A 25,640-nucleotide genomic window follows, 5' to 3' on the forward strand; every position below is an offset into this window, starting at 1 on the left:
ATTCACAAGGCCTGCTCCACGCATGACTGTCTGTGGAGGTGAGTGGGCCTCCCCTCACAGGACTTGTATCTATCTGTGCCTTGGTTGTGTTACCAAGTGGAATTCTGGGATAAAGGGAGAACAACTTGGGGGAGGTCAACCACCTCTGGCTGGGTCCACCTAGACTCATCCTTGGGGACCTCAGCTCCTGGCATGCACCCACATGTCTCCACTCCTGTCAAGATGGAAGCTACTTTTTCTCTTCACTCTTAACTTCTCTTGCTGCTCACAGCTGAGACAAGAACTTCCTCTAGGAAAGCTTTCTCCAACTGCTCACTTCTGAGAAAGGTGAACTGACAGCTCTGGTCTTCCTTCTACCATATGGTAACATTTTATTATCTGTCTCCCCTTCACTCCAAACTGGAAGCCCTGGGAGGAAAGAGATTATGTTTGCCTCCTTCTTCAGGGTAACCCCAGGGCCCAGCGTGTGGCTCTGTGCGTGACACAGAGTGGGCACTTAAGAAATGTTGGATGAATTGTACTTGAAAATCGAATGACCTATTAAAATCATTATAATGATTTTGAGAAATAAAATTCACCCTTTTACAGTGTACAGTTCAGTGGGTTTTAGTATGTTCACAGAGTTGTTCAATCATCACCACTATCTAATTTTAGAACATTTTCATCACCATAAAAAGAAATCCATACCCATTAGTGAATCCCCATTCTGTCTTTCCCTGGCCCCTGGCAACAACTAATCTATATTCTGTCTCTATGGATTTGCCTATTCTGGATATTTCATATAAATTGAATCATATAATATTTGGCCTTTTATGCCAAAAACTTCATATAAATGGAATCACACAATATGTGGCCTTTCATGTCTGGCTTCTTTCACTTAGCACAATGTTTTCAAGGTTCATCCCCATGTTGTAGCATGTGTCAGCACTGTATTCCTTTTTTTTGGCCAAATAATATTCCATTGTATGGATATACAACATTTTGCTTATCTAAAGTGTCTTTCACATTTTTTTGTTTGTTTCCCTGTTTGTTTTGTTTTTTCCTTTGGAATTTGAACTATGCAACGTAAGCATGGAAAAAAGGCTGGAAGGCAATACTCTAAAATATGAACAGTGGTTATCTATGACTAGCAAAATGATGGATTTTGTTTCTTCTAAATTTTCTACAGTGAAAAAGTACCACTTTAGAAAAGGAAAAAAATTATGATAAATATTATTTTTAAAACTCTACAAGTGTGAGACAACCAGATATGTACCTCCTGAGGATATGCAATTGGACATCCAGAGAAGAGGGGAGCACATTAAATGACACCACAAAATTACAATAAATTCAATCCAGAATGTGACACAATAAAATGTACTATTTCTTCAGCAAATAGAGGGCTTTTTAACGGGGGGGGGCCGGGGGGCTGTCATAGAGAGATGGAAGAGACAAACCAATTAAATGTAATCTGTGGATCTTGTTCAGATCCTGATTGTAAAACCAACTGCAAAAAGATAGTTTGGGGACAATTAGGGAAAATTGAACCCTGACTGGTTATTAGGTGATATCGAGGAATTTTTATTCATTCTGCTGGTATAATAATGGTATTGTGGTATATAATATATATATAATATAATAATGGTGTGTGTATATATATATACACATATATATATATATATATATATATCTGTATTACATAATCTCTGGGATTTGCTCTAAAATAAGAAAGGTTTAACTGTGCAAATGTTTGTTTTTGTGAATTTCAGAATGGGGCTATGAAAGAGACTTGGGAGGAAGGAGCTCTGGCTCATCAAGGTCAGCTGGGCTGGGAGCAGAGGTATGCAAGGCTTTGTAAATCCTATGTCCCCAGCTGGGCAGAGGAGGGCCAAACTGGATAGGGCTTCCCTACTCTGAGGCCAAGGGGCCTGAGGATCAAGGCAGTGACAATCAGCCTTGCGGGAGAAGGTGGCAGAGGCAGAATCCCTGCAAGGGCCAGGGCCGAAGCAACACACCTTCCAGGAGAGTGAACAGAAGAAGTTTCTGGGTAGGATAGGGGGATGAAGGATTGACGTCTTTCAGATATAATCAAGGTAACTTCACTGAGCACCTTGCCACCTGTGGAGAGGCCTGTAAAGGGCTGGGCAGGAGAAAAGGAATCTTCCAGAGAAGCTAGGAAGAGAAGCAGGGGGAAGAGGGGACGTGGGGTTCAGGAATGTAATTTCCAAGGTAAGAAATCCTCCCCAGCTTGCAGAAGGGATCTCTGGGGAGGGAGAAAGTGATACCCGCTCATGACAAGGTTGACATAAGGGAAGCCATATTGTAGAAAAGAAACCCTATGGTAACTTTGAATGACCTCTGACTAACTAACCCAGCTGGATATGTACCCTCCAGGAGATCTAACTGCTCTGTAGATTTTATGACCCCTGTTTGTGCATGTACCTCCCAGCTGCTATAAGATGGTAACTCTGTTCTTTTGAGTTCCTTAGGAATGTGATGACCCCTGAACAGAGAGTCTATGCTGAGAGCCATCATCAATGACAACTGAAAGATCTGGTGTGGTGACTCCCAGTCTGTCTGTAACACCAGAGGGTCAACAATTCCTAACCCCTCCCCTATAACCCACTGGCCTATATAACTGCTGTAAGATTTTGTGCCCCTTAAGATGGTTCTTTTGGTCATTAGTTGGCCATCTTCCCTCTTGCTAGCAAGCTGTAATAAAATGCCATCATCTTGCCCCTTGACTATCGGCTTTTGTCTCGTGGCAAACAGATTGTGCCCCTTGTGCAGTAACAAAAGGACCACCAAGGGCTGTCCCACTCAGCCAGCTTCTGAGATAGGCAGATGGGAGGGACAAGCAGGACCAGACATTGAGGATTCTATCATCCCCCTTAGCCCAACACCAAGGCCTTGGAGAGAAGTGACATCTTTATAATGTCAAGTCTTTTTTTTTTTTTTTGTGAGGAAGATCAGCCCTGAGCTAACACCTATTGCCAATCCTCCTCCTTCCCAGCCCCCAAAGCCCCAGTAGATAGTTGTATGTCATAGCTGCACATCCTTCTAGTTGCTGTATGTGGGACGCGGCCTCAGCATGGCCGGAGAAGCAGTGCGTCGGTGCACACCCGGGATCCAAACCCAGGCCACCAGTCGCGGAGTATGCGCACTTAACCGCTAAGCCATGGGGCCGGCCCAATATCAAGTCTTTTTCTGCAAGTACATAGTATATCTTTCCATTAATTTAGATTTTCTTTAATATCTTCCAATAAAGCTTTATTGTTTTCTCCAAAAAGGGCTTGCACACCTAATGTCAAATTTATTCCTAAGTACTTTATATTTTTGTTGCTATTGCAAATGGTATATGTTTTATTAAAATGTTTGTTGCAGTATAACATAAAGTGCCCGAACCAAATGTACAGCTTGACTTTTATACATGTATATATTCATGTACCTAAATGGTATATTTTCTGAAGTTACACTTTCTGATGGTTGCTGATGACAGAAATACAATAGATTTTGTATATGGATTTTCTCTATATTGATTTTGTACCCAACAACTTTGCTACTCACTTATCAATTCTATCTGAATTTTCTTTTAGGGTCACTACATACACAATAATTTCATCTGCAAATACTGACATTCTTGTTTCTTTCCAATCCTTATATACTTGTTGTTTTTATTGTTTATTGGACTGGCTAAAACTTCCATTACTATACTGACTAGGATTATTGAGAGCAGGCATCCTTGCTTTGTTTCTCATCCTAAGAGGAATGCTTTCAATATTTCACCATTATTGTGATGTGTGCTGTAGGATTTTTGAAGATATCCTTTATCAAGTTATGGGGGCTTTTTTCTTTAATATCAATGGATGTTGAATATTTTGAGTAGTTTTTCTGCATCAATTGAGATGAATAAACTTTTTCCCCTTTGATGTACTAATGGGTCCATATTTCTCCTAGTCTAATTTTTTTTTTTTAACTTTGATAAATGTACATTTCTTCTCAGGTTTCCCTTCTCAATCTTCCCTCTTTACCCACCCATTAAGTGTTGGTTTTGTCCAGTTTCCTCCTTCACTCCTCTACTCCCTCTCTTCTTTTCAAGTTCTTGCTTTTTGTAGGTTTCCTAGGAAAGCAAAGGTTGGGGGATAATGACAGCGTTTCGGACACAGTAACTGTCTCCTCAGAGTCTGCTCCTTGACACAAGCAGGTCTGAATCCAAGTTAAAGCACTGGATTAGAAGATAGGTGGCTTGAATCCAGTTCTGCCAATCTCCAATTATGTACCAAGACAGATCCCTTGGTCCCCTGCCTTTCAGTCTCATAAATAAAATCCCTGTCCTGCCTACCCCCAGGATTGGTTGGAAACTCAGATGAATAAATGTAGTAGAACTAGTTTGTAAATTATTCACAGATAAGGGGGTGTTGTTTTTATTACCAAGATTGTTAGAGGTAGTGTGGGATAGCAGAGAGGTTGAATTTTGAAGCTAATGGAATCTAGATCCACTCCCAAAGAGCAGTGTGACCTTGTACTTCTTCCTTAACCTTTCTAAACCTGTCTCCATCTAGCTTGCAGATGAGATATGCAAAGCACTTCACATATAGTAAAAGCTCAGTGAATTTAGCGATTATTAAACCAGACTATGCACGTGCACTTATAGTCTGAAAAGCATAAAATACTCCATAAACGGAAGCAGTAAATCCTCTGTGGGTTCGAGGCTCCAAAGGCACCAGTAACAGCACACAGGTACACGGGAAGTACAGCCAGGAGAGGGACTGCAAAGAAAAATCCTCCTCCCCTGAGCCTCGAATCCCCACCGTCGGGCTTCCATGGGGCACCAAACTGTACCCAAGGTCCCCAAGTGTCACAAGAAATGCCAAAATGACCGAGAATGGACAGACACGACCACTCTCACATCCGCGTGGCGGCTCAATTCCCACTTCCGGGACCAGTTCATCTCGGCGGGCAGTCGCCGCGCTCGAGCCGCAGTCACGTCGATCCAATCGGGGCTAACGAGTGCGCTGCCTACTGCAGTCGCTAGGGGGCGCCCGTCCCGCCCCGGTCCTCGTTTGCGCACGCGTGATTCCTGTCGCCAGCGTCCCGCCCCCACACCAGTTACGTTCGGGCGGCGTGTGTCAGGCATTTTCTGACGTAGCGTGCGGCGGCTGGGAGCCGAGCGGAAGTCCAGCGCGACTCCTGCTAGAGGAGGGGTGCGGAAGAGAGGAAAAAGTGGAGCCGGAAGTGTGACTAACCGGCCTGCCGCCGGGGCTCGGGCGAAGCAGGCAGGAGAGGGCGCCGGCCGGGTGGGGTGTGGCCTCGGGAGGCGGAGGGCGCTGCGATTGGCCCTCGGCTGTGGCGACGGCGACGATTGGCCCCTGCGTGCGGGGCGAGGTGAGCAGGGTGGCAGCCGTTGAAATTCAAAAGTGGCGGGTGTGGCGCGGGGCTGGTCGGCGCCGGAGCCCGGAGCGCGCGTGCTCTGCGTCGCGAGCGGCCGAGAGAACGCGGGTCCCGGGAGCCCCGGCGCCCTCTCCTGCATTGCGTTCCCTGGGCGTGTGTGGCACGGAGCTGGACATGGAGCCGCAGGTGAGTAGGCGCCGGCGCGGGTCGCTGCCCCGGGGAGCGGGGACGACGGCTGGCCGCCCAGATGCTGACAGTCTCCCGGCTCCCGGCCGACCTTGGTCCTGCCTGCTGAAAGTCCGTGCCCCCCGCGCAGTGGAAAGGGGGGAGGGAGGGAGAGCGGAGAAGGCAGGGAGCAGCCCTAGGAGGTCGGAGGACACCTCCGCCCCCCATCCCCCGGCTTCAGGGAGTACCCTACGCCCTTCCTCACTTTCGTGTCCCCAGGATTTCCCATTTCGAATTCTCAGGCTTGTCTGACAAGTTCCCGCCTCTCCATTCCAACCCCCGATTGCCGTGTGTGATTGAGAGGCGACCTCTGGGGAAGTGGTGTCTGAGCCATTCCCTGCTGATGTCCTTGTCTCCTCTCTCTTTATTGCTGCCGCGTCGGGTGATAGGAAGGGGAGAGAGGGAGTGGAGTAATCTGAACTGAAGGACTCCTCGTTCTCTCTCTTTCCCCAGGTTTTGCAGAGATCTCTGCCCAGTGAGACTGGTTGACTTAGTTTCTTCTCTTATCGGTGCCCTGCTGCACCCCACAACCATCTGCAGCCTCCTCTCTCCAGTGGAGAGAGAGGTGTGTGTGACAGTGAGAGTGTATTGACTTCTGGTGCCAGCAAGGGCTCCTGCCTGAATCCTCTGTGTACTAGTATTTCACATTCAGGTTTACTCAAAGTCAAGTTTCAGTCTGAAGAGATATTCTTTGTATCTTGACAGCCAAAGAGCAGAGTAGTGTTATGTGACATTGAAAAATAGTAGAAGCCTTCTCATATTTATTCATCAAATATTTAGTGAGCACCTGCCAGGTGCCAGGCACAGTTGTAGATGCAGCAATGAACAAGACAGAAATCCCTGTCATCATGGAGCTGCCATTCTATGGGGAGACAGACAATATGTAATAAGTAAATTATATAACTGCATTAGAAGGTGATAAGTACTATGGAGAAAATGAAAAATTTTAGCAAATTAAGAGGGAGGAGGGGAGGCCAACGGGCAGGATAGAGTATTAAATAGGGTGGTCTTAGTAAGGTCCATTAAGAAGGTGAGAGTTGAAGGAGGTGAGGGAGACAGGCAAGTGGATATTGAGGGAAGAGAATTCCAGGCAGAGGGAATCTACTAGAGCAGTCTCTAAAGAGTTGTATAGCAAGGCTGGAATGGAGTGAGCAAAGGGGGAAGTTGTGGGAAGGGAAGTCAGATAACGGAGAGTGAGGTTGCTGATCCCATTGCTTCTTGTAGGGGCCATTGTGAGGACTTTGACTTTTACCTCTGAGTGAGGTGGGGAAATCATTCGATGGTTTTAAACAAAGAGAGACAAGATCTGTCTTATATTTTAAGAGGATCATTCTAGCTGCTGCATTGAGATTGGACTGTAAGGGGGCAAGGATAGAAACAAGGAGAACTGTTAAGAATGAGGCAGGTTTTCTCAACTTTCGCACTATTGACATTTTATTGTGGGGGGCTGTCCTGTATACTGGCTGATGGTTAGCAGCATTCCTGGCTTCTACCCACTAGATGCCAGTAGCAACCCCCACCTAATCATGACAATCAAAATGTCTCCAGACATTGTCAAATGTGCCCTGAGGAGGAAAATCATCCCCAGTTGAGAACCAGTGGAATATGCTAATCTAGGTGAGAGATGATGGTGACTTGGATCAGGGTAGTAGCAGTGGAAGTAGTAACAAGTGATCAGATTCTGTATATATTTTGAAGTTAGAGTCAGCCATGCTTTGCTGACATTAGATGTGGTTTGTAAGAGAGCAAGAGGACTTTGGGAGTTTTGGCTTGAGCAACTGAAAGATGGAGTTATATCAACTGAGATGGAGAAGGCTGCAAGAGGAGCACGTTTGAAAGGGCTTGGAACCCAGGAGGTCAGTTTGGATCTAAGTCTGACATGTTTATAAGACTTCCAAGTGGAGACATTGAGAAGGCAGTTTCAGATAAGTTGAGGAGAGAGGTCTGGGCTGGAGATACAAATTTGGGAGTTGTCAGGATATGGATAGTATTTAAAGCCATGGGAGTGGACTGGAGTGTGGATAGAGAATAGAAAGACCACCGTTCAAGTTTGGATAGATGAGGAGGATCTACCAGTGAGGTAGGGAAACCAAGAGAGGATGGTCTCCTGGAGGCTAAATGAAGAAAGTGTATTAAGGAAGAGGGAGCGATCATTTGTATCCAGGGCTGCTGATGGGTCAAGAGAAATGAAGAGGAGGAACTGACTTAGCAACACAAGGTGACTTGTGACCTAGAGGAGAGCAGTTTTGGTGGAATGGTGGGAGTGAAAGCCTGATTGGGATGGGTTTAGGAGAGAAATTGGACATAGTGAATACTATAGAGACACACTTTTGAGGAGTTTTGCTACAAAAGACAACAAAGAAAAAGGGTAGTAGCTGGCAGAGAAAGCAGAGTCCAGAAACTCTTTTTGAGGTTGGTAGAAATAATAGTATGTGTTGTATACTGATTGGAATGATCCAGTAGAAAGTGAAAAGTTGATGGTGTAGCGGGGAGAAGGAAGCATTGCTGGTGTGCTGTTCCTGAGTAGGTGAGGGGATGGGATCTGATGCACACGTGGAGGGGTTGCCATAGGAGCAGGGCATCCATCTCTGATCTTGGGAAGTGAGTATAGAAGGGGTTGGATGAATATCTGTTTTTATAGAAGGTTAGGTGCTTATGCTTATTGTGGAAAGTTGGGAGTTATCGTGTCTAGCTTTATAGATGGGAAAAAAATAAGTACTATACTCTTTGGAGTTGTCCTGAATAAACAAACTTTTGAACACATTTTCTGAACCCACACAAATTCCAGGAGGTCTTTAGTAGATCCTCTGTGATAGTATAGAGAGAATGAAGGGCATGGGTTATAAAAAATCCAGTGTTTGACTCTGGAATACTTAAAGAAAAATTTGGTTTTCATACTATATTTGATTAAACTAAATTAAAATAAGCATTCTTTGTGCATATTTCTGCAGGTGGCAGGGAAAAAAAGCCACCTCTTTTTTTTTCCTTTTTTATTTGTATAGAAACCAATGGTTTGGATGTATCACAGTTTATTTAAGTATTATTTTAAGTATTATATAAGTAGTCCCCCACTCTGGTTATATAGTTGTGAACAAAAGAGACATGTTCTTATGATGCTTACGATCTAATGTAAGGAAAGACAATAAACCGATAAACTAAAATTTAAAAAACCAGAGTATCAGGTTGTTTCAGAGTTTTCTCTATAGTGATGCTACGTGAACATCCTTCAGTATATCTCATTCTATCACAGGTAGCTCAGACTCACTTTCTCAAAGCTGAACTTAGCATCTCTTAAAAACTAGCCCTTCAGGTACTCTGGGATCTCTCTGTATCATTTCTTACAGCTGCATGTGAATCTATAATGATTTTAAAATGAAAAGTTTATTTATTTATTTATTTATTTTTTTTTTTTAATTTTATTTATTTATTTATTTTTTCCCCAAAGCCCCAGTAGATAGTTGTATGTCATAGCTGCACATCCTTCTAGTTGCTGTATGTGGGACGCGGCCTCAGCATGGCCGGAGAAGCGGTGCATCGGTGCGCACCCGGGATCCGAACCCGGGCCACCAGCAGTGGAGTGCGCACGCTTAACCGCTACGCCACAGGGCCAGCCCCGAAAAGTTTATTTAAAAAAACAAAAGAAAACAAAACCAGCTTGTCCTCCTGTGATCTTGGTCAATGGAGCCATGGCAGGCATCTTGGAGTCAGCCTGGACTCCTCCGTCTCCCTCACAGCCTGCCCTCTTTCTCCCTCCCCCAAGCCAGCTCCCCGTTAAATCAATACTTGGTTTCACGTAATCCAGCCCCTCTTCTTCATCCCGCTGCCCAGCCTTCTCTGAGATGGATTTCTACTTAGCCCTCAAACTCTTAGAACAGTCCCTCTCAACTGAGTTCCATGAGAATTAAGCTCTAATGCCCTAAGACATCCTATGTATCTAATGAATTAACTGCTCTCTTAGGCACCTAGAATGGTAAGAACTGTATACATCCTTGGGAGAATTGAGAAAATAGATCATTTTCTGTGAGCCTAATTCTCCTATGGTTCCCCAGTTTGGAAAGGCCGCCCTACAAACTAAGCTCTGGAAAGGCAGGGACTTTATGTCCCTTACTCGCTCCAGGACCTAGAACAACGTCTGGTACAGAGCAGTCTTTCAACAAATCTTAGTGCAATGAGTCCTTATTGAATGGATGAATGAAGGAATGATGCAGTCTCTGCCCGTGATACCTTTCATCTTCTACTTCCATTCATTCTTCACGTTACTCAGTTCACTTTTTCAGTGCAAATCTAGTAATATTATTCTCCTGATTGAAAATCATCAGATTCCCTCTTGCCTTCAGTAAATCCCAGACTCCTTATCATGGCATACTGACTGCCACAATCTTTTCCTTCTGCCTCTGTTCTCATCTCCCTACTTCTTTTTTTTGTGTGTGAGAAAGATCAGCCCTGAGCTAACATCTGCCAATCCTTCTCTTTTTGCTGAGGAAGACTGGCACTGGGCTAACATCCGTGCCCATCTTCCTCGACTTCATATGGGACGCAGCCACAGCATGCCCTGACAAGCGGTGCATCGGTGCACGCCTGGGATCCGAATCGGCGAATCCCGGGCCGCCGCAGCGGAGTGCGCGCCCTTAACCGCTGGCGCCACTGTGCCGGCCCCCTCATCTCCCTACTTTCTGTGCATATCCCTGTGTTCAGCTGAACAGAACAATCTGTCATTCCTTACGTGCATCCCTCCTTACTTTCTGCCTGGAATGCTCTTCCTTGGCCCAAGCCCATCAAGCCAACTCTTTCTCATCCTTAAGGCTTGGCCTAAAAATACTTTTTAGAAGTATTCTCTGACACTCTCCCCATCTAAACTGGATGCCCACCCCCTCCTCTGGGATCATTTTATGATAACACTCAGTAAAGTTTTAATCATCTCTTTAAATGCTTCTCTTCTCCACTGTCCCATGAGCATGTTGAGGGCAGGGGCCACATCTGTTACTCCAGAACCCACATTATTTCATGGCACATAACAGACACTTAGTAAATATTGAATGAATGAAGTAAACTGAAGGGCAGAGAGAGACTGGCCTTAGAATTAAAAGTTACCTACACTGAAAATCAGAAATTGATCTATCCATGGTGCTTTCCTGATGGTGGGATAGGAGTAGGGTGACCAGTTGTCCCGGGTTACATAAGAATGACTTGGTTTTAGCACTGAAAGTCCTGTGTCCCAAGAAACCCCTCAGTCCTGGGCAAACCAGAATGATTGGTCACCCTACATAGGAGTAACCTTGGGGTGGGCATAATCCCCAGGCACTGAGTTGGGCTGCTTAGAGGAGGGGATCTCTCTTTCCCACTGCCTCTACCTCATACTTGTACTTTGGTGGTCTCCAAATTGGTCATGCTACTTCCTAGTCTTCCCCATGCAAGTCGGCCTACTTACTGCTCATTATTATTCTTTATAATAGGCTTTTTTGTATATTTTTCACATGCCTGATCAGAAACTGTATCTGGTTCTCCAGAGAGCCAGTATGCAGGGCTAAAGCCTGAACTCCTCCTTAGCTTGGCATCAAAGCCCTACAAGGCAGTGTGGTCTAGTGGTGAAATCCATGGCCTCCAGAACCAGACTGTCTAGATTCTAACTCTGGCTCTGCCTTTTACTCACTGATGATAGCAAGCTGTTTTACTTCTCAGTGCCTTCCTTCCCTCATCTGCAAAATGAGGCTAATAATAGCACCTCCTTAGTGGGCTGCTGTGAGGATTAAGTAAGTCAATACAGATAAAGCATTTAAAACAGTTCCTAATACATGTTACCTGCTCCCCCCACCCAATCTTCAGCCTTATCTATCTTCCACTGTCTCCCTTATTTATGATTCTCTGCTCTAGCTAAAAGGGCCTGTTGGTTTCCCAGCCATACCATGTGCATGTTTGAGTTTTTGCCCTCTAAAAGGAGTGTCCATTTCTCTCTGCTTGTTTAAGTGCTACCCTTAAAGTTAGCTGAAGTCCAATGTCCATCCAGATTTTCCCTTAGAGATTGCTCCCACTTTTGCATTTTGTCCCATCTCTCTGTGCTTGTTGGCTGGCACATAATCTATGAGCCCCAGTTTGTGGCACAAGAGGTACTCAGTTATGCTTGTTGGTGGTGATGTTGAGAATTAGGCTGGGAAGCCAAAAAGGGGAGTTCTTGGGATATTTGGGCTCCAGGGTGTTGTCTTAAGGGTCTCTCTTTTCCCGGCAGAGGTCTCCCTTGTTGGAAGTGAAGGGGAACACAGAGCTGAAGAGACCCCTGGTCAAGGCCCCTTCCCGGCTGCCTCTCCCAGGAAGCAGATTTAAGAGGGGGCCTGACCAGATGGAGGATGCCTTGGAGCCTGAGAAGGTGAGCTGCGTTTGGAAAGCTGTACGTGGACCTGTGTGTTTGTGTGTGTGTGTTTGTGTGTGTGTGTGTGTGTGAGAGAGAGAAAGAGAGTGAGTGTATAAACCAATCAGGGAGAATAACCATGGACCCTATCCTTGTCTTTTCCCAGAAAAGGACACGAGGCCTGGGCACAGTGCCCAAAGTTGCCACGTCCCACCCTAGAGCAACAGTCCTCACCACAGTGCCACAGACACAAGGCCAGACTGCAGGTGGGCTCTAGGGGTGGACAGAGACCAAGGGCATGGAAGTCCAGTGCTCTTAAATTCACTTATTTCTTTTCTTTCAATTTTAGCTTATTTTGAATAGGTAATACATTTCACTTGTTTCAAAATTCCAAAGGCACAAAAGTTGTTATACAGTGAAAAGTCTCCCTCCTATCCCTGTCCCCCAGCCACCCAGTTCCCATCCCCAGGGGCAACTGTGTGTCCTTCTAGGGATATTCTGGGGGTATTCAAGCAAATATGGACACATTCCCCGACATTTTTTTTTTTTGCTCAGAAAGATTCGCCCTGAGCTAACATCTGTTGCCGATCTTCCTCTTTTTTTTTTCCTCCCCAAAGCCCCAGTACATAGTTGTATATTCTAGTTGTAAATCCTTCTAGTTCTTCTATGTGAGCAGCTGCCACAGCATGGCTACTGACAGACGAGTGGTGTGGTTCTGGGCCTAGGAACAGAACCCGGGCTGACGAAGTGGAGCACGCTGAACTTGAACCACTAGGCCATCAGGGCTGGCTCTCCCCAACATTCTTTTACACAAATGGTAGCATACTTTACTCTTGGTTCTGCCCTCATGCTCTTTTTGCTTATCTTGGTCCAACTTGTCTCTTGGCATGTTGAGAAATTTCTGGTCCTAGGAAGGGTATCTTTAGGAGCTGGCCAGACTTAAGGGAGGAGGGAAGTTATCTTATTTCTGATCCTCAGAAAAAGCAACTCCTTTGCCCCTGGCCCAGCCAGAGTATAGGACACCCTGAGAGTGACCGCTCTATTTTTTCCTCTCTCCCATCTCCTAACAGCGCCAAAAGTTCCCAAGAAGACAGGACCCCGATGTTCCACCGCTATTGCCACAGGTAGTAGTGCATAAGAACTGGGGCTGAGAAGGGATTTGGGGGCATGTGTTAAGGGAGAATGATGGAGGTGGAAGGACACAGGTGCTATAATTCCTTATGTCAACTCCCTAATCCTATAGTGTTGAAGAATCAGAAGTCAGGCCCTGCTGTTCCTGCCCAGAAGCCTGGCAGTAGGTGACAAACATAACCATTGGGTGAGAGGCTGGGATAGGGAAGAGGAGGTGGTGAGTACCCAGAAAAATCCATTTGGTCTCTTCCTTGTCTGGAGGGGAAGGAGATGTAGCATCAGGTGTGGAAGCCCTAAAGGCTAGGAGGGAGGAGAGAGGGAGAACCAGGACTTCCTGACCTTTGTCCTTTCTGTGCCCATCTTAGCAGCAGCTGCTCCTCCCATGCTGGTGGGGAAGAAACCCAGCAAACGTCCGGCCTGGGACTTAAAGGGTCAGTTATGTGACCTAAACGCAGAGCTGAAATGCTACCGTGAGAGGACTCAGATATTGGACCGAGAGAACCAACAGCTGCGGGACCAGCTCAAGGAGGCCCAGCAACAGGCCACGGCCCTGGGGGCAGAGCGCAGGACACTGGAAGGGGAGTTGGCCAGGGTCCAGGCCGAGGCTGAGCAGGGCCAACAGGAGCTGGGGAACCTGAGGGCCCGTGTCCTGGAGCTGGAAGAGCGGCTGGGCACGCAGGAAGCCCTGGTGCAAGAGCTCCAGAAAGAACAGTTGGGATTGCAGGAGGAGCGGAGGGGACTGGCTGCCCGGCTGGAGGAGCAGGAGGTAACGGCCAGTTTCTCCCCAAATGCTGACCCTCCTTTCCAGGTTACCCAAGGTCGCTTTGGGCTTAGAATCCCTGACCCCTCTCCCCAGCAGTACACCCCTGTCCTCTACCCTTCTCCAGCCCAGCCCACTCCTGACTCTGTCTTGCTTTCTGCCCCACTTCTCCCTCTCCTTGACTCTGTTTTCATAGCTCCCCACTGGATGTGTGTCTCCCCTGCTCCTCCATCCCCCTCTCTTTCTCTTTGTCTTTCCTGATCAAAAATCCCCATGCATTCTCTCTCCCTCTTCTCATGTTCATTTGTCTTCTTGCTGAGCACCAAATAGACTGAATTACTTGCAGTCTCTCAAATGACTCAATTCTCACTTCAGGGCATTTTGCATATGCGCTTCCGTCTTTGTGGAGTGTTCTTTCTGTACTCCACCCTTCCCTTGGTTCACTTCTAGACTTTTGGGTGTCAGCCTAGGTATCATCTTCCTTGTGCCCCTTCTGGATATTCCCATAGCACTCCCTATTCTGGCACCCTGATTCCTATTTTCTTATCTCTTTCTTTACCAGACTGTAAAGTCCTTGGGGGCAGGGACCACCCCGCCTCCACCCCCCACCCCGCCTCTACCCCCACCCCACCTCCATCCCCCACCCCATCATGACTTGTTCTTATTCTTGGTGGCATCTCACCCTCTTTGTCTCTTCTGTTCTGGGCAGAGGAAGCTGCAGACATCAGAAGCAGCTCTGTCAGGCAGCCAAGCAGAGGTGGCATCTCTGCAGCAGGAGGCTGTGGCCCAGGCGGCCCTACTGGCTGAGCGGGGAGAACGTCTCCATGGGCTAGAGATGGAGCGCCGGCGACTACACAACCAGCTACAGGAACTCAAAGGCAACATCCGAGTGTTCTGCCGGGTCCGCCCTGTCCTTCCAGGGGAAGCCACGCCACCCCCTGGCTTCCTTCTCTTTCCCTCCGGCCCTGGTGGGCTCTCTGATCTTCCAACCCGCCTCAGCCTATCCCGGTCTGATGAGCGGCGTGGGACCCTGAGTGGAGCACCAGCCCCCCCCACCCGCCATGACTTCTCCTTTGACCGGGTATTCCCACCAGGGAGTGGACAGGACGAAGTGTTTGAGGAGATTTCCATGCTTGTCCAGTCAGCCCTGGATGGCTACCCAGTATGCATCTTTGCCTACGGCCAGACAGGCAGCGGCAAGACCTTCACAATGGAGGGGGGACCTGGGGGAGACCCCCAGGTGGAGGGTCTGATCCCTCGGGCCCTGCGGCACCTCTTCTCCATGGCTCAGGAGCTGAGTGGCCAGGGATGGACCTACAGCTTTGTGGCAAGCTATGTAGAGATCTACAATGAGACTGTCCGAGACCTGCTGGCCACTGGGACACGGAAGGGCCAGGGGGGTGAGTGTGAGATTCGCCGGGCAGGGCCAGGGAGCGAGGAGCTTACTGTCACCAATGCCCGATATGTTCCTGTCTCCTGTGAGAAAGAGGTAAGCACTGATGGGCACTGGGACTGAAAAATGGGGAGGAGTGGCAGGGTGACACGAGATGGAGGTGGATAGAGAAGGGAGCAGGAGAAAGTTGAAGGATAGGTTGCCACATGCAGTTTCAGCTGGTGGGCTGTAAGGTGGATCTGCCTTAATAGAACCAGGGAGTGGAGAGGAGTGATGCATCTGCTGAAGGGGGGTGTCGCTGGCCCCCTGCCTGTGGCATCCCAGGTTTCATGTCCTACTACTTTCCTTGCCCAATTCACTGCAGCCATGCTGGCCTCCTGGCTGTTCCTCTGCCCGGCAGTCACACTCTGGGCTGTCCCTGGCCATCCTGACTAAAATCACAACCCTCACCCCACCCTCATACACTATTTTTATGTTTTATTTTACTCCTTAGTACTCTCAGACATACTGTGCATTTTACTTATTTCTTTTGTCTCTTCACTGGCTAGAAAGAAAGGTCTAAGAGGGGAGGTGCTGACTCTCGTTCAATGCCATACTTGACATCACTGCGTACTGACTTCCTGCCTGCCTTTGCCCCTTGCTGCTCCCCATCCCCAGGTGGAGGCCCTGCTCCATCTGGCCCGCCAGAACCGGGCTGTAGCCCGCACAGCCCAGAACGAGCGGTCATCACGCAGTCACAGTGTGTTCCAGCTGCAGATCTCTGGGGAGCATGCTGCACGAGGCCTGCAGTGCGGGGCCCCCCTCAGTCTTGTGGACCTGGCCGGGAGCGAGCGGCTAGACCCCGGCTTAGCCCTTGGCCCTGGGGAGCGGGAACGCCTTCGGGAAACACAGGCCATTAACAGCAGCCTGTCCACGCTGGGGCTGGTCATCATGGCCTTGAGCAACAAGGTGGGAATAGGGGAGGGGGCAGCTGGAACCTGGGGATAGGTTGGGGCTGGCCATGCTGAACCCTGTCCTCTCCTAATCATCTGTCCCCCTCAATCCTCTAGGAGTCCCACATACCTTACCGGAACAGCAAGCTCACCTACTTGCTGCAGAACTCTCTGGGTGGCAGTGCTAAGATGTGAGTGATAGAGACACGCGGAAGGGGTCAGGTGGGAACTGTGATGTTGGGGTCAGGGGTGGGAAAGGGGAAACAGTGGAGACCTGGTCTAGGCTCCGCCCAGCCGCTGATCCTGGGGTTCGGCCCCCTTTCCTCTCTCCACAGGCTCATGTTTGTGAACATTTCCCCCCTAGAAGAGAATGTCTCCGAGTCCCTCAACTCCCTACGCTTTGCCTCCAAGGTGCGTTTACCAGCAAGCCCAGGCCCTGTCAGGACCCCTGCGTTTTAAGGCTTCTCCATCTTGACCCCTTCTGTCCTCTAGGCCAGGAGTCACATTCATCCAGAAAGGATTTATATTTGCCAGGCATCTGAGGCACTACCCACCTGGATCCTTTTTTTTTTTTTTAATAATTTTATTTATTTATTTGTTTTTCCCCACAAAGCCCCAGTAGATAGCTGTATGTCATAGCTGCACATCCTTCTAGTTGCTTGGATCCATTTTTTACGTATTGGCTTTTGGGGATTTTTAATTAAGTTTTTAAAAATAGGTCGTTAAAAGGAAGGTCAAAACTATATAGAAAGCTGTACACAACAAATGAAGTTTTACCACCACCGCTTCCACCCCATCTTCCCTTCCTGTCCTAGGAGAGGGAGTCATTTTTATCATTTATCATTTTACTTATCCTTCCAATGTTTCTTTTTGCAACTACAAGCAATATGCATGTGCTTATTCCTCTCCTTCTTATATAAAAGACATCCCTCATCCTCTCTGTCTCATATATATGTTGTTCCTTGCTGCATTTTGCTTAACAAGACAGCCCCAGGATTACTCCCCACCAGCACACAGAGATCATCCCATTATTCTTATGTCTGCCTGGGACTCCATTGTGTGGATGCACCAAAGTTTATCCACCAGTTCCCTCCACTGGACACTTGGATTGTTTCCACCTTTTTTCTATTACAGGCAAGGCCGTATTGACTAATCTTGTACATATGTCATTCTGTATTTGTTTAGTTGCATCTAACTATCTAGGGGGAGATTCCTTGAAATGGGATTGCTGGATCAAAGGAGACTTAAAGGTTTTTCAGACCATTCCAAATAGTGTCAATTCAGGCTCCAAACCCCATGAGGGTTGGCTGTGACCATGGCCATTAATCTCTAGGAGACTTATGCTCCCCTCCACTAGAGTTAAGTCAGAAAGTTTCTTTACTGTCTGCCTCTGGAGGGTCATTTTTTCCTCTGGTTACTCGTTTTCCTGAGAGTACAGCCCTATGATGGGTCCTGGCTTTACCCAGGGTCTCTGATGGTGAGCCCTGCTGCTTTTGGGCTTCAGCCCCGGTTGCTGCCATGGACATAGTCAGCCGCCTCAGCACCTGCCCTGGTCTTGTGCTTTGATCAGGATTTCCCGTGCTGTCTTGCCAGTTCAATAAAGTTATATCAACATCATGAATACCCAACAACTTGCACTCTTTAATATCCTCTAATACCCAGTTTATGTTAAATTTCACCTGATTATCTCTTTTATACATTAGCTTTGTTCCAATCAGGATTTAAGCAAGGGCTACCCCTTTCATTTGGTTGAAATTGTCTCTAAAAGAAATTTAAGTCTATAGAAACTGCACCCCCTTTTTGGCATTTATTTGTTGAAGAAATAGGGTCATTTGTCCTATACAATATACTACATTCTGGATTTCGGTTTATTGCTTCCTTTTTTCTCCATAATTTTTGTTATCTGGTAGTTAGATTTAGAGGCTTGATTAGATTTGAATCAGGCTCAGATTTTTTGGCAAGAAAACTTAGATGGTGTGGTACACTTTCTATTGCATCATATCAGGAGGCACCTAATATCTAGTTGTTCCAGTTTTAATGATAGAAAAATGGATCATTGGATTTGGGTGTTGTCAGCCTGATCTGTCCATTTTAAAACTCCCTATTGACTTTTTCACCTAGTGATTTTATCAAACAATGATCATACCTAGATCTGTTATTTCATTAGTAAGTTTTAAAATGGTGATTTTCAAATTGTTCTACATTTATTAGTCATAATTCTTCTCTAAAGAACTTCCCCTTGCTATCTATCTTGTTATTCTAAAACTCAGTCCCTATAATAAAGGCAGGATAAATGCTGGATTCTTTATCAATTTTCAGTATGTTAAGTTGATATCCTGGCACCTTCCAAAGGTAACCAGTGAATTTTTATCTGGGGGTATCATTTTACAGATGCTTGTGTATTTGATAGATATCCTTTGCAGTTGTTCTTTCTGATGCTCAAATTGTTGCATCTTTGGCCAGTGGGAGCTCCTTCAAGTTGGCTCCTGTGTCCTTTAGACAAGTCCCCAGTAATCTTTGTTCCAGATTCATCTTGTACATTTCCTGCCCTAGACTTGGAATCATTCATTTTCCAAGGAGCCTTGGTTCCTAAATGAGTGTTGTTATTGCTTTATCTAGCATATTAAGCATTAGTAGTGGGAGGGCTTTGGAGTCTCTAGTCCACAATATCTCTAGAAATGGAAGCTCCTCTCTGCTGTTGTGTGGGGCTGCCATCCCTTCTCAGGCCTTTTCACCTCTTCCAGATCTGGTGTGCCTAGTGGGCACAGAACTCACTGTAACTGAGACCAGCCCGAACCTGCCTTCAGAGCTGTTATTTCAGTATTCTCTGAGGGCAGCCCTAATAGTGTGGGTTGGGAGGTGATCTTGGGAAAACTATTCTTTTGGTTACTCTGAAAATTTTTTTATCCTGTCTAAACCTGCCCACAGGTGAACCAGTGTGTTATTGGTACTGCCCAGGCCAACAGGAAATGAAGACAGATCCAGATCCTCTGTGTGGGGGGGGAGGGGGTGGGGGTGGGGACGGAGTGGGGGGCTGAGGGATGCTTCGTTGGGAGGGGGCGCTGTGTTACCTGGGCCTATCAAATAAAGAACAGTTTTTTGTTGTTTTTTTAAAAATAAAGGTTGTATTAGCTGTTGCCCAAGAAGGGAGATATTTTTCTTATCTGTAAAGATGAGAACTGTGGGTCTGGCCAGTCGGCCAAGCATTTGTGTTTTGCCGAGCAAGGGCTTGGCTTTTCTCCCTGACATGCCGTCCCCTGGAGTCTGGGTGGCCTTCAGCTCCCATGCCCTCCCCCGTCGTCCACATCCAGGATATGTGCCCGCTAGCCATCCACAGTCACTAGTTAGGGCTCCCCCTTGCACGGGCCTCGCCAGCCCCGGGCAGGAATGATCCTGCGGTAGCTGTGGGAAGGTGGGCACCCGAGCCCAGGGGCGGGACCGGCGCGCCCTCCCACAAACTGCTGGCTCTTTTCTCCCGCCCTTTCCCTGCCTTCCCGTTCGAACGGCCAGGGCCGGCCCCGCCCGCTGCCCATTGGCTGGCTCTAGGTGGCGTCACCGCCTCGGTACGAACCTCCTGGTCCGTGCCCCCGCCCTGGAAGCGCGGGGCGGGACGCACGCCCGCCGGATCCCTCGCGCCAACCGCCAACGGCCGCCGCCCCATGAAGGAGGGGCTCAGTGCTCCCAGGTGCCGCGCGCGGGAGGGGTCACGCGTGCGCAGAAGCGCGGCAGTGGCGGGGGGACAACTTGCCACGGGGAGGGCGGGGCCGGGGGCAACAGCGGGAGGAGGGCGGGGCACTCGAGGGAGGAGGGCGTGGCGGGGGCAATGGGAAGGGTGACTGGAGGGCGGGGTCGTGAACTGGGGCCGAGGGGCGGGTCTTGGAGTGACCGTGGAGGTTGGGGGGGCAGTTAACGGATGTGGCATGGGGCGGGGGCCAGTCCGAAGGCGGGTTGCCGGGAGGGGGGATTCCCTCCTGCCCCGGGGGCGGGTCTCCCTTCGGAGGAAGGGGCTGCGGGGATTCCCTCTCCCGCGGGGTCCGACCGTCCGCCCGGCTCAGCTGCGGAGAGGCCGCCGCTTGCTCGGCGCCCTCCAGGCCTGTTGGAGGTGAGGGAGGTGGGGTGAGGTGGTGCCCGCCTCTCCGCCCCCCCCCCCGGCTCCTCCTTCCCCCCAGTCCTCCCCTCCCACCACCCTCCCCCCGAGCCGGTTTGTCCCTCCCCTCCTCTCCCCTCCTTTCCCCCGCCGCCTCCTCCTGCCGCTGCCGCTGCTTTGGCTGCTGCGTCATACGCCCCAGAGCCGCCGGGACGGAGGGGCTGGGCCTGGGGACCCCCCGGCCTCTGCCTGCACGCCCCCCGACGCCCAGACGTGCCCTCCTCGCGCGGGGGGTTCGCCTCGGTCTCCCACGTCTGCCACTGCCCGGCTCTCGGCGGCCCCAGCTGTCACTGGTAAGGAGGCGGCGGGAGGCGCCCGTGGGGGGGCAGGGAGCCGGGGGTCGGCGCGCAGGGCGCGGGCGGGAGAGCCTCGCCGCTCTGGCATCGGGTCCGGCTGGGCCGACTCAAGTCCCCTCTCGGACTCGCCGTCATGGGGAGTAGAGACCGGGACTGGGACACGCCCCCCTCCCGGGGCACTCAGGGAACTTATCTAACCCGGGGGCAGGGAGCCCCGAATTTGAGGGTGACCTGATGTAACCTGGCACCAGGATGATTGTTCTGAATGAGACATGCCGGCCCCGGGAGGCAGCTGTTTCTACTCTGGAAAACATCTCCCGAAAAGCTCCCAAAACACATCTCTGGGTAACAGCACCCCAATTATGATACCTCTCAACAGCAAGAGAAGGTGACAGTAGAAACTGAGTGGTAACCTTTGCTTCTGCAACCATCGTTTCTGCTAAAATCTCAGGCCAGGATATAATATCCCAGGGGAGCTCTGGAAGCTGGGAAACTAGACAACTAGGTTGGGGGGCTGGTTAGGGAAAGGAGAGCCAGTCACTAGAGTTGGGAGAACTAGAGTCAAGAAGCTCGGGAGGGGTGCCGAGAGGTTTCCTATCCAGATGTCTCAGGGATTTAGAGACTGGGGGCACAGCCGCCTGAGACCTTGAAAGAAACATAGGCAAACAAAATGGGGCCAGTCTCTCAGCATTCATAACCTCCTCCTCCTCCCATCCCACTTCTGGCTAGGCCCCCCCCAGGATGCAATGGCACAGCCCCCCCGGCTGAGCCGCTCTGGTGCCCTCCCTCTTTGGGATCCAGCTTCCCCTGCTCCCACCTCAGGCCCCAGGCCTCGACTTTGGGAGGGTCAAGATGTGCTGGCCAGATGGACAGATGGGCTTCTATACTTGGGGACCATCAAGAAGGTAAGACCTTTGACCTCTGACCTGTTTCCTTTTCCCCATTCCCCTTATCTACTTCTGATTCCTGTTTCATCCTCTGTGCTCACCCATTCCAGGTGGACAGCGCTCGGGAGGTGTGTCTGGTCCAGTTTGAGGATGATTCTCAGTTTCTGGTTCTATGGAAAGATATTAGCCCTGGTGAGATCCCCAAGGTCTCAGAGTGTACATCCCACAGAAAACAGAAAACTGGCTTGGGGGACAGCAAGGGGCTCAAGCACAGGCCCATTGACACTGTGTTCCTTCACAGCTGCTCTCCCTGGGGAGGAACTCCTGTGCTGTGTCTGTCGCTCTGAGACTGTGGTCCCTGGGAACCGGCTGGTCAGCTGTGAGAAGTGTCGCCATGGTGAGAGGGCAGGACACCTGAATGGTCCAGCTTGCCCTGGGCCTTCCAGGCTACTTCTGACTCCTCCCTCCAGCACTGGTCCTTATGCCACCTGTCCTGGCCTGAGTCCCCCGGCTACTGCCACTGCTCTTGCCAGTCTCCTCAACCCTGTAAGCTCACTCCTTTCTAGCACAGCGAGAGGCAGCCATGGAATGGGGATGTGTGAGCTTTGCGGGCAGAGGGTGGTTCAAATACACTCTTTTCTAGTCATATGACCTTGGGCAAGTCCCTAAACTTCTAGGAGCCTCAGTTCCCTTACCTGTAAAATAAGGGCAATACACCCACCCCAGCAGGACCATGGTCAAGGATTAAATGAGATGGATAAGACTTCCTGTTCCAATACCTTGCACACACAGGTTGCATACACATGCACATACCAGTTGCAATAAGTGGTCAACCATCAATATTATCATTATTCAGCTTATCACCAGGACTGCCATGTTCCAAGGGCCCCAGCCCCTGGAGAGGGAGAGGGCACATCCTGGGTCTGCCGCCAGTGTGTCTTTGCCATCGCCACCAAGGTAAAGGCACCTTCCTGTGGGAGCCTGCCACCCACATCCTCTCCCAAGCCTTTCCTGTCCCCACTCCTCTGAGGTGCCTGGCCTGCCTGTTCTATCTCTGCAGAGGGGTGGTGCACTGAAGAAGGGCCCCTATGCCCGTGCCATGCTGGGCATGAAGCTCTCTCTGCCATACGGACTAAAGGGGCTGGACTGGGACGCTGGACATCTGAGCAACCGGCAACAGAGCTACTGTTACTGTGGTGGCCCTGGGGAGTGAGTTATGAGTGGCGGGGGGGGTTAAGGAATGAGTGTGATGTGGTGGTGGGGGGAATCCCAGGAAGTGAAGGAGAAAAAACAAGGCAAGGGGAGTGCTGAAGGGGATGGAAGTAGGTGGTTTGCGTCAGTTAAAGGGGGAAGTGTCTGGAGGTCATTAGTCCTGGGTCCCCTTCAGGTGGAACCTGAAAATGCTACAGTGCCGGAGCTGCCTGCAATGGTTCCACGAGGCCTGCACCCAGTGTCTGAGCAAGCCCCTCCTCTATGGGGACAGGTGAGACCAGGGCAGACTCTCCAGGAGCCAAGGGAGCCCTCCTGCTCTGCTCCACCCTCTCAGATCCCTTCTCTTCCCAACCTCTGAAGCTTTCCCCCACCTGTTTGTCCCATCCTTGCTTGTGAGTCCTCCGTAGCATGGTACAGTTTTCCTGTGTAAGGTGTGTTCTCTCCCTCTTGCCCACATCCAGGTTCTATGAGTTTGAATGCTGTGTGTGTCGGGGGGGCCCGGAGAAGGTCAGGAGGCTACAGCTTCGCTGGTGAGCTGGATTGGGCACAACCTCAGCATAACTCCTCTCTCAACAGCCCCAGTATTTCACCCTACATGCCCCAACCTTCCACCTCGGGACTCCCTTGGCTTTTGTAATGCTTCCACAACCCTGACAACTCAATGTTTCTGCAGGGTGGATGTGGCCCATCTTGTCCTCTATCACCTCAGCGTTTGCTGTAAGAAAAAATATTTTGATTTTGACCGCGAGATCCTCCCCTTCACCTCTGAGAATTGGGACAGTTTGCTCCTTGGGGAGGTAAGGGGTAGTGAAGCTTTGGGGGTTAGGGTGAAACAAGGAGATGTGAAGAAAAGGGGAAGGGAGGGATCACTGCTCCCCTGATCCCATTTTCTTTCCGCTTTCCCAGCTCTCAGACACCCCCAAGGGAGAACGTTCTTCCAAGCTCCTATCTGCTCTCAACAGCCACAAGGACCGGTAAGTTGGAAGGAGGCTCAGAAAGAGATGGAGATATGGATATGGAAGCCTGGGAAGGGAGGGGCCGCAACTTACCTGGAAGATCATCTCTGAAAAGGACTGAATAATGGCATCAGAGGGGCGCTTTTCTACAGCACTGACCCTATGTCATTTCTCTCCTCACCCCAGTTTCATTTCAGGGAGGGAGATTAAGAAGAGGAAATGCTTGTTTGGTCTCCATGCTCGGATCCCTCCCCCTGTGGAGCCACCTACTGGAGATGGAGCCCCCACCAGGTCACTGGTCCAGGGGGGATGGGGAAATTCTCAGGGTATTAATCTGGGGGTATATGTATGGAGATGGGGAGGTCTTTGGGGTGTCCGGGAGGGGGCTGGGGGGATAAGGAGGCCTCTTACAGCTTCCCTTCAGGGCAGGGCCCTGGGGGAGGGGTCTCACGTCCCCTGGGGAAGCGCCGGAGGCCGGAGCCAGAGCCCCTGAGGAGGAGGCAGAAGGGGAAAATGGAGGAGCTGGGGCCACCCTCAGCAGTGCGCAATCAGCCCGAGCCCCAGGAGCAGAGGGAGCGGGCTCGTCTGCAGAGGGCACTGCAGGTACAGGGGCAGAGGGAATGCCATGGGGCAAATGGCGGTGTGGGAAGGAATCAAGGATTATCTCTCAGTCTTGTGCTCCTTCTTCCAGGCCTCAGTGTCTCCACCACCCCCCAGCCCTAACCAGAGTTACCAGGGCAGCAGCGGCTACAACTTCCGGCCCACAGATGCCCGCTGTCTGCCCAGGTCAGTGCTCCTCCACCCTCCAACCAGATATGCTCCCTTGGAACCTCTCCTCCAATTGTCTACATCCTCTGGACTTTCTCACCCAAAATTCTTTTCTCTCTCCCCCTTGGCTACTCACTTCTTGTCCTAGAGAGACTTCTAGAACCAATGTCCGATCCCCAGTATTCAGGGGATGGGGGTTCCTTGGGGGTAGTGTTTGAGCTCTGCCCTTCTCAGGGGGAGAGGGTGCTGTTCCCAGGTCCTGACTTTCCCCCTCCCCAACCCCAGCAGTCCCATCCGGATGTTCGCTTCCTTCCACCCCTCTGCCAGCACCGCAGGGACCTCTGGGGATGGTGAACCCCCAGACAGGTGAGATTCTACCCCTTTACCTGTGACACCCCTCTTTGCCTATGTTCTTAAGTTCCTCAGTTCCTATCCATTTCTTCATTCCTCTGATCCACATGTGGCCTCCATTTCTGGTCAGTCTTCATCTGCATCAGGACTCACAATTGCCCTCTCTCCCTAGGTCACCCCTGGAACTTCACATTGGTTTCCCCACAGACATCCCTAAAAGTGCCCCCCACTCGATGACTGCCTCATCTTCCTCAGTCCCAGCCCCCTCCCCAAGTCTTCCTAGACGCTCAGCACCCCCTTCTCCCTTGTGCCGTAGTTTGTCTCCTGGGACTGGAGGAGGAGTCCGAGGTGGGGTTGGCTACCTCTCCCGAGGGGACCCCGTCCGGGTCCTTGCTCGGAGAGTACGGCCGGATGGCTCTGTGCAGTACCTGGTTGAGTGGGGAGGTGGGGGCATCTTCTGAACAGCCTGCCTCTGTCCACCTCCCTATTCACACACACCGGCACTTTCATACCCTGACCTCTGACCTCACCTACAGCTGGGATGTACCTGGGGAGGTAGGGGGTAGTTCTCTCTACTGCCCAGGCTGGAATCCAGGTGGGGGGTTGGGGAAGAGGCTCTCTCTTCTCTACTCCCTTCATGATTCCTGACCCTTCTCCCATCCCTCTTCCCATTTCCTTTGATGTTATTTTGTTACAGCTTTTTAAATATTTTTTAAAATTATTTAACCCCTGGGGACGGAGACTGAGGAGGGGGGAATGATAAAGGATCCCAGACTCTGTATGATTGAAATAAAGATAAATAAACAAATCTGGTATCCCCGAGTCATTCTGAAAGATGGGAGTAGAAGCACTTCTAATCTTCCCAACCA

The 25,640-nt window shown here is 49.9% G+C and overlaps 2 protein-coding genes across 8 annotated transcripts; both read left to right on the forward strand.

Moving 5' to 3' along the window:
- The first annotated feature begins 5,148 nt into the window (after positions 1 to 5,148).
- KIFC1 (kinesin family member C1) lies at positions 5,149 to 19,157 on the forward strand. Of its 4 annotated transcripts, none has more exons than XM_087438451.1 (11): positions 5,149 to 5,364; positions 11,819 to 11,956; positions 12,105 to 12,204; positions 13,009 to 13,062; positions 13,182 to 13,232; positions 13,435 to 13,835; positions 14,539 to 15,318; positions 15,880 to 16,170; positions 16,272 to 16,345; positions 16,490 to 16,565; positions 19,083 to 19,157. In XM_087438451.1, exons 2-11 carry the CDS (start codon positions 11,930 to 11,932, stop codon positions 19,125 to 19,127), a joined length of 1,899 nt encoding a protein of 632 aa, XP_087294577.1. In that variant the 5' UTR covers positions 5,149 to 5,364; positions 11,819 to 11,929; the 3' UTR covers positions 19,128 to 19,157. The 4 variants fall into 4 exon arrangements, with proteins under 4 accessions (XP_087294577.1, XP_004424326.1, XP_087294576.1 ...); XM_004424269.3 differs by lacking the exon at positions 5,149 to 5,364 and adding an exon at positions 5,399 to 5,556; XM_087438450.1 differs by lacking the exon at positions 5,149 to 5,364 and adding an exon at positions 5,399 to 5,556 and having other exon boundaries at positions 13,438 to 13,835.
- A 940-nt stretch (positions 19,158 to 20,097) lies between these two features.
- On the forward strand, positions 20,098 to 25,599 carry PHF1 (PHD finger protein 1). Of its 4 annotated transcripts, none has more exons than XM_087438457.1 (16): positions 20,098 to 20,594; positions 20,849 to 20,942; positions 21,327 to 21,502; positions 21,595 to 21,676; positions 21,786 to 21,881; positions 22,341 to 22,441; positions 22,545 to 22,693; positions 22,872 to 22,967; positions 23,158 to 23,226; positions 23,370 to 23,493; positions 23,603 to 23,670; positions 23,839 to 23,943; positions 24,066 to 24,255; positions 24,344 to 24,438; positions 24,709 to 24,786; positions 24,944 to 25,599. In XM_087438457.1, exons 2-16 carry the CDS (start codon positions 20,870 to 20,872, stop codon positions 25,230 to 25,232), a joined length of 1,791 nt encoding a protein of 596 aa, XP_087294583.1. In that variant the 5' UTR covers positions 20,098 to 20,594; positions 20,849 to 20,869; the 3' UTR covers positions 25,233 to 25,599. The 4 variants fall into 4 exon arrangements, with proteins under 4 accessions (XP_087294583.1, XP_087294582.1, XP_087294584.1 ...); XM_087438456.1 differs by having other exon boundaries at positions 24,706 to 24,786; positions 24,944 to 25,598; XM_087438458.1 differs by lacking the exon at positions 24,709 to 24,786.
- The last annotated feature ends 41 nt before the right edge of the window (positions 25,600 to 25,640 follow it).

This window comes from Ceratotherium simum, chromosome 13 (assembly GCF_057802395.1).
Source record: "Ceratotherium simum simum isolate JZ-2026a chromosome 13, ASM5780239v1, whole genome shotgun sequence".
Lineage (NCBI taxonomy): Eukaryota > Metazoa > Chordata > Mammalia > Perissodactyla > Rhinocerotidae > Ceratotherium > Ceratotherium simum.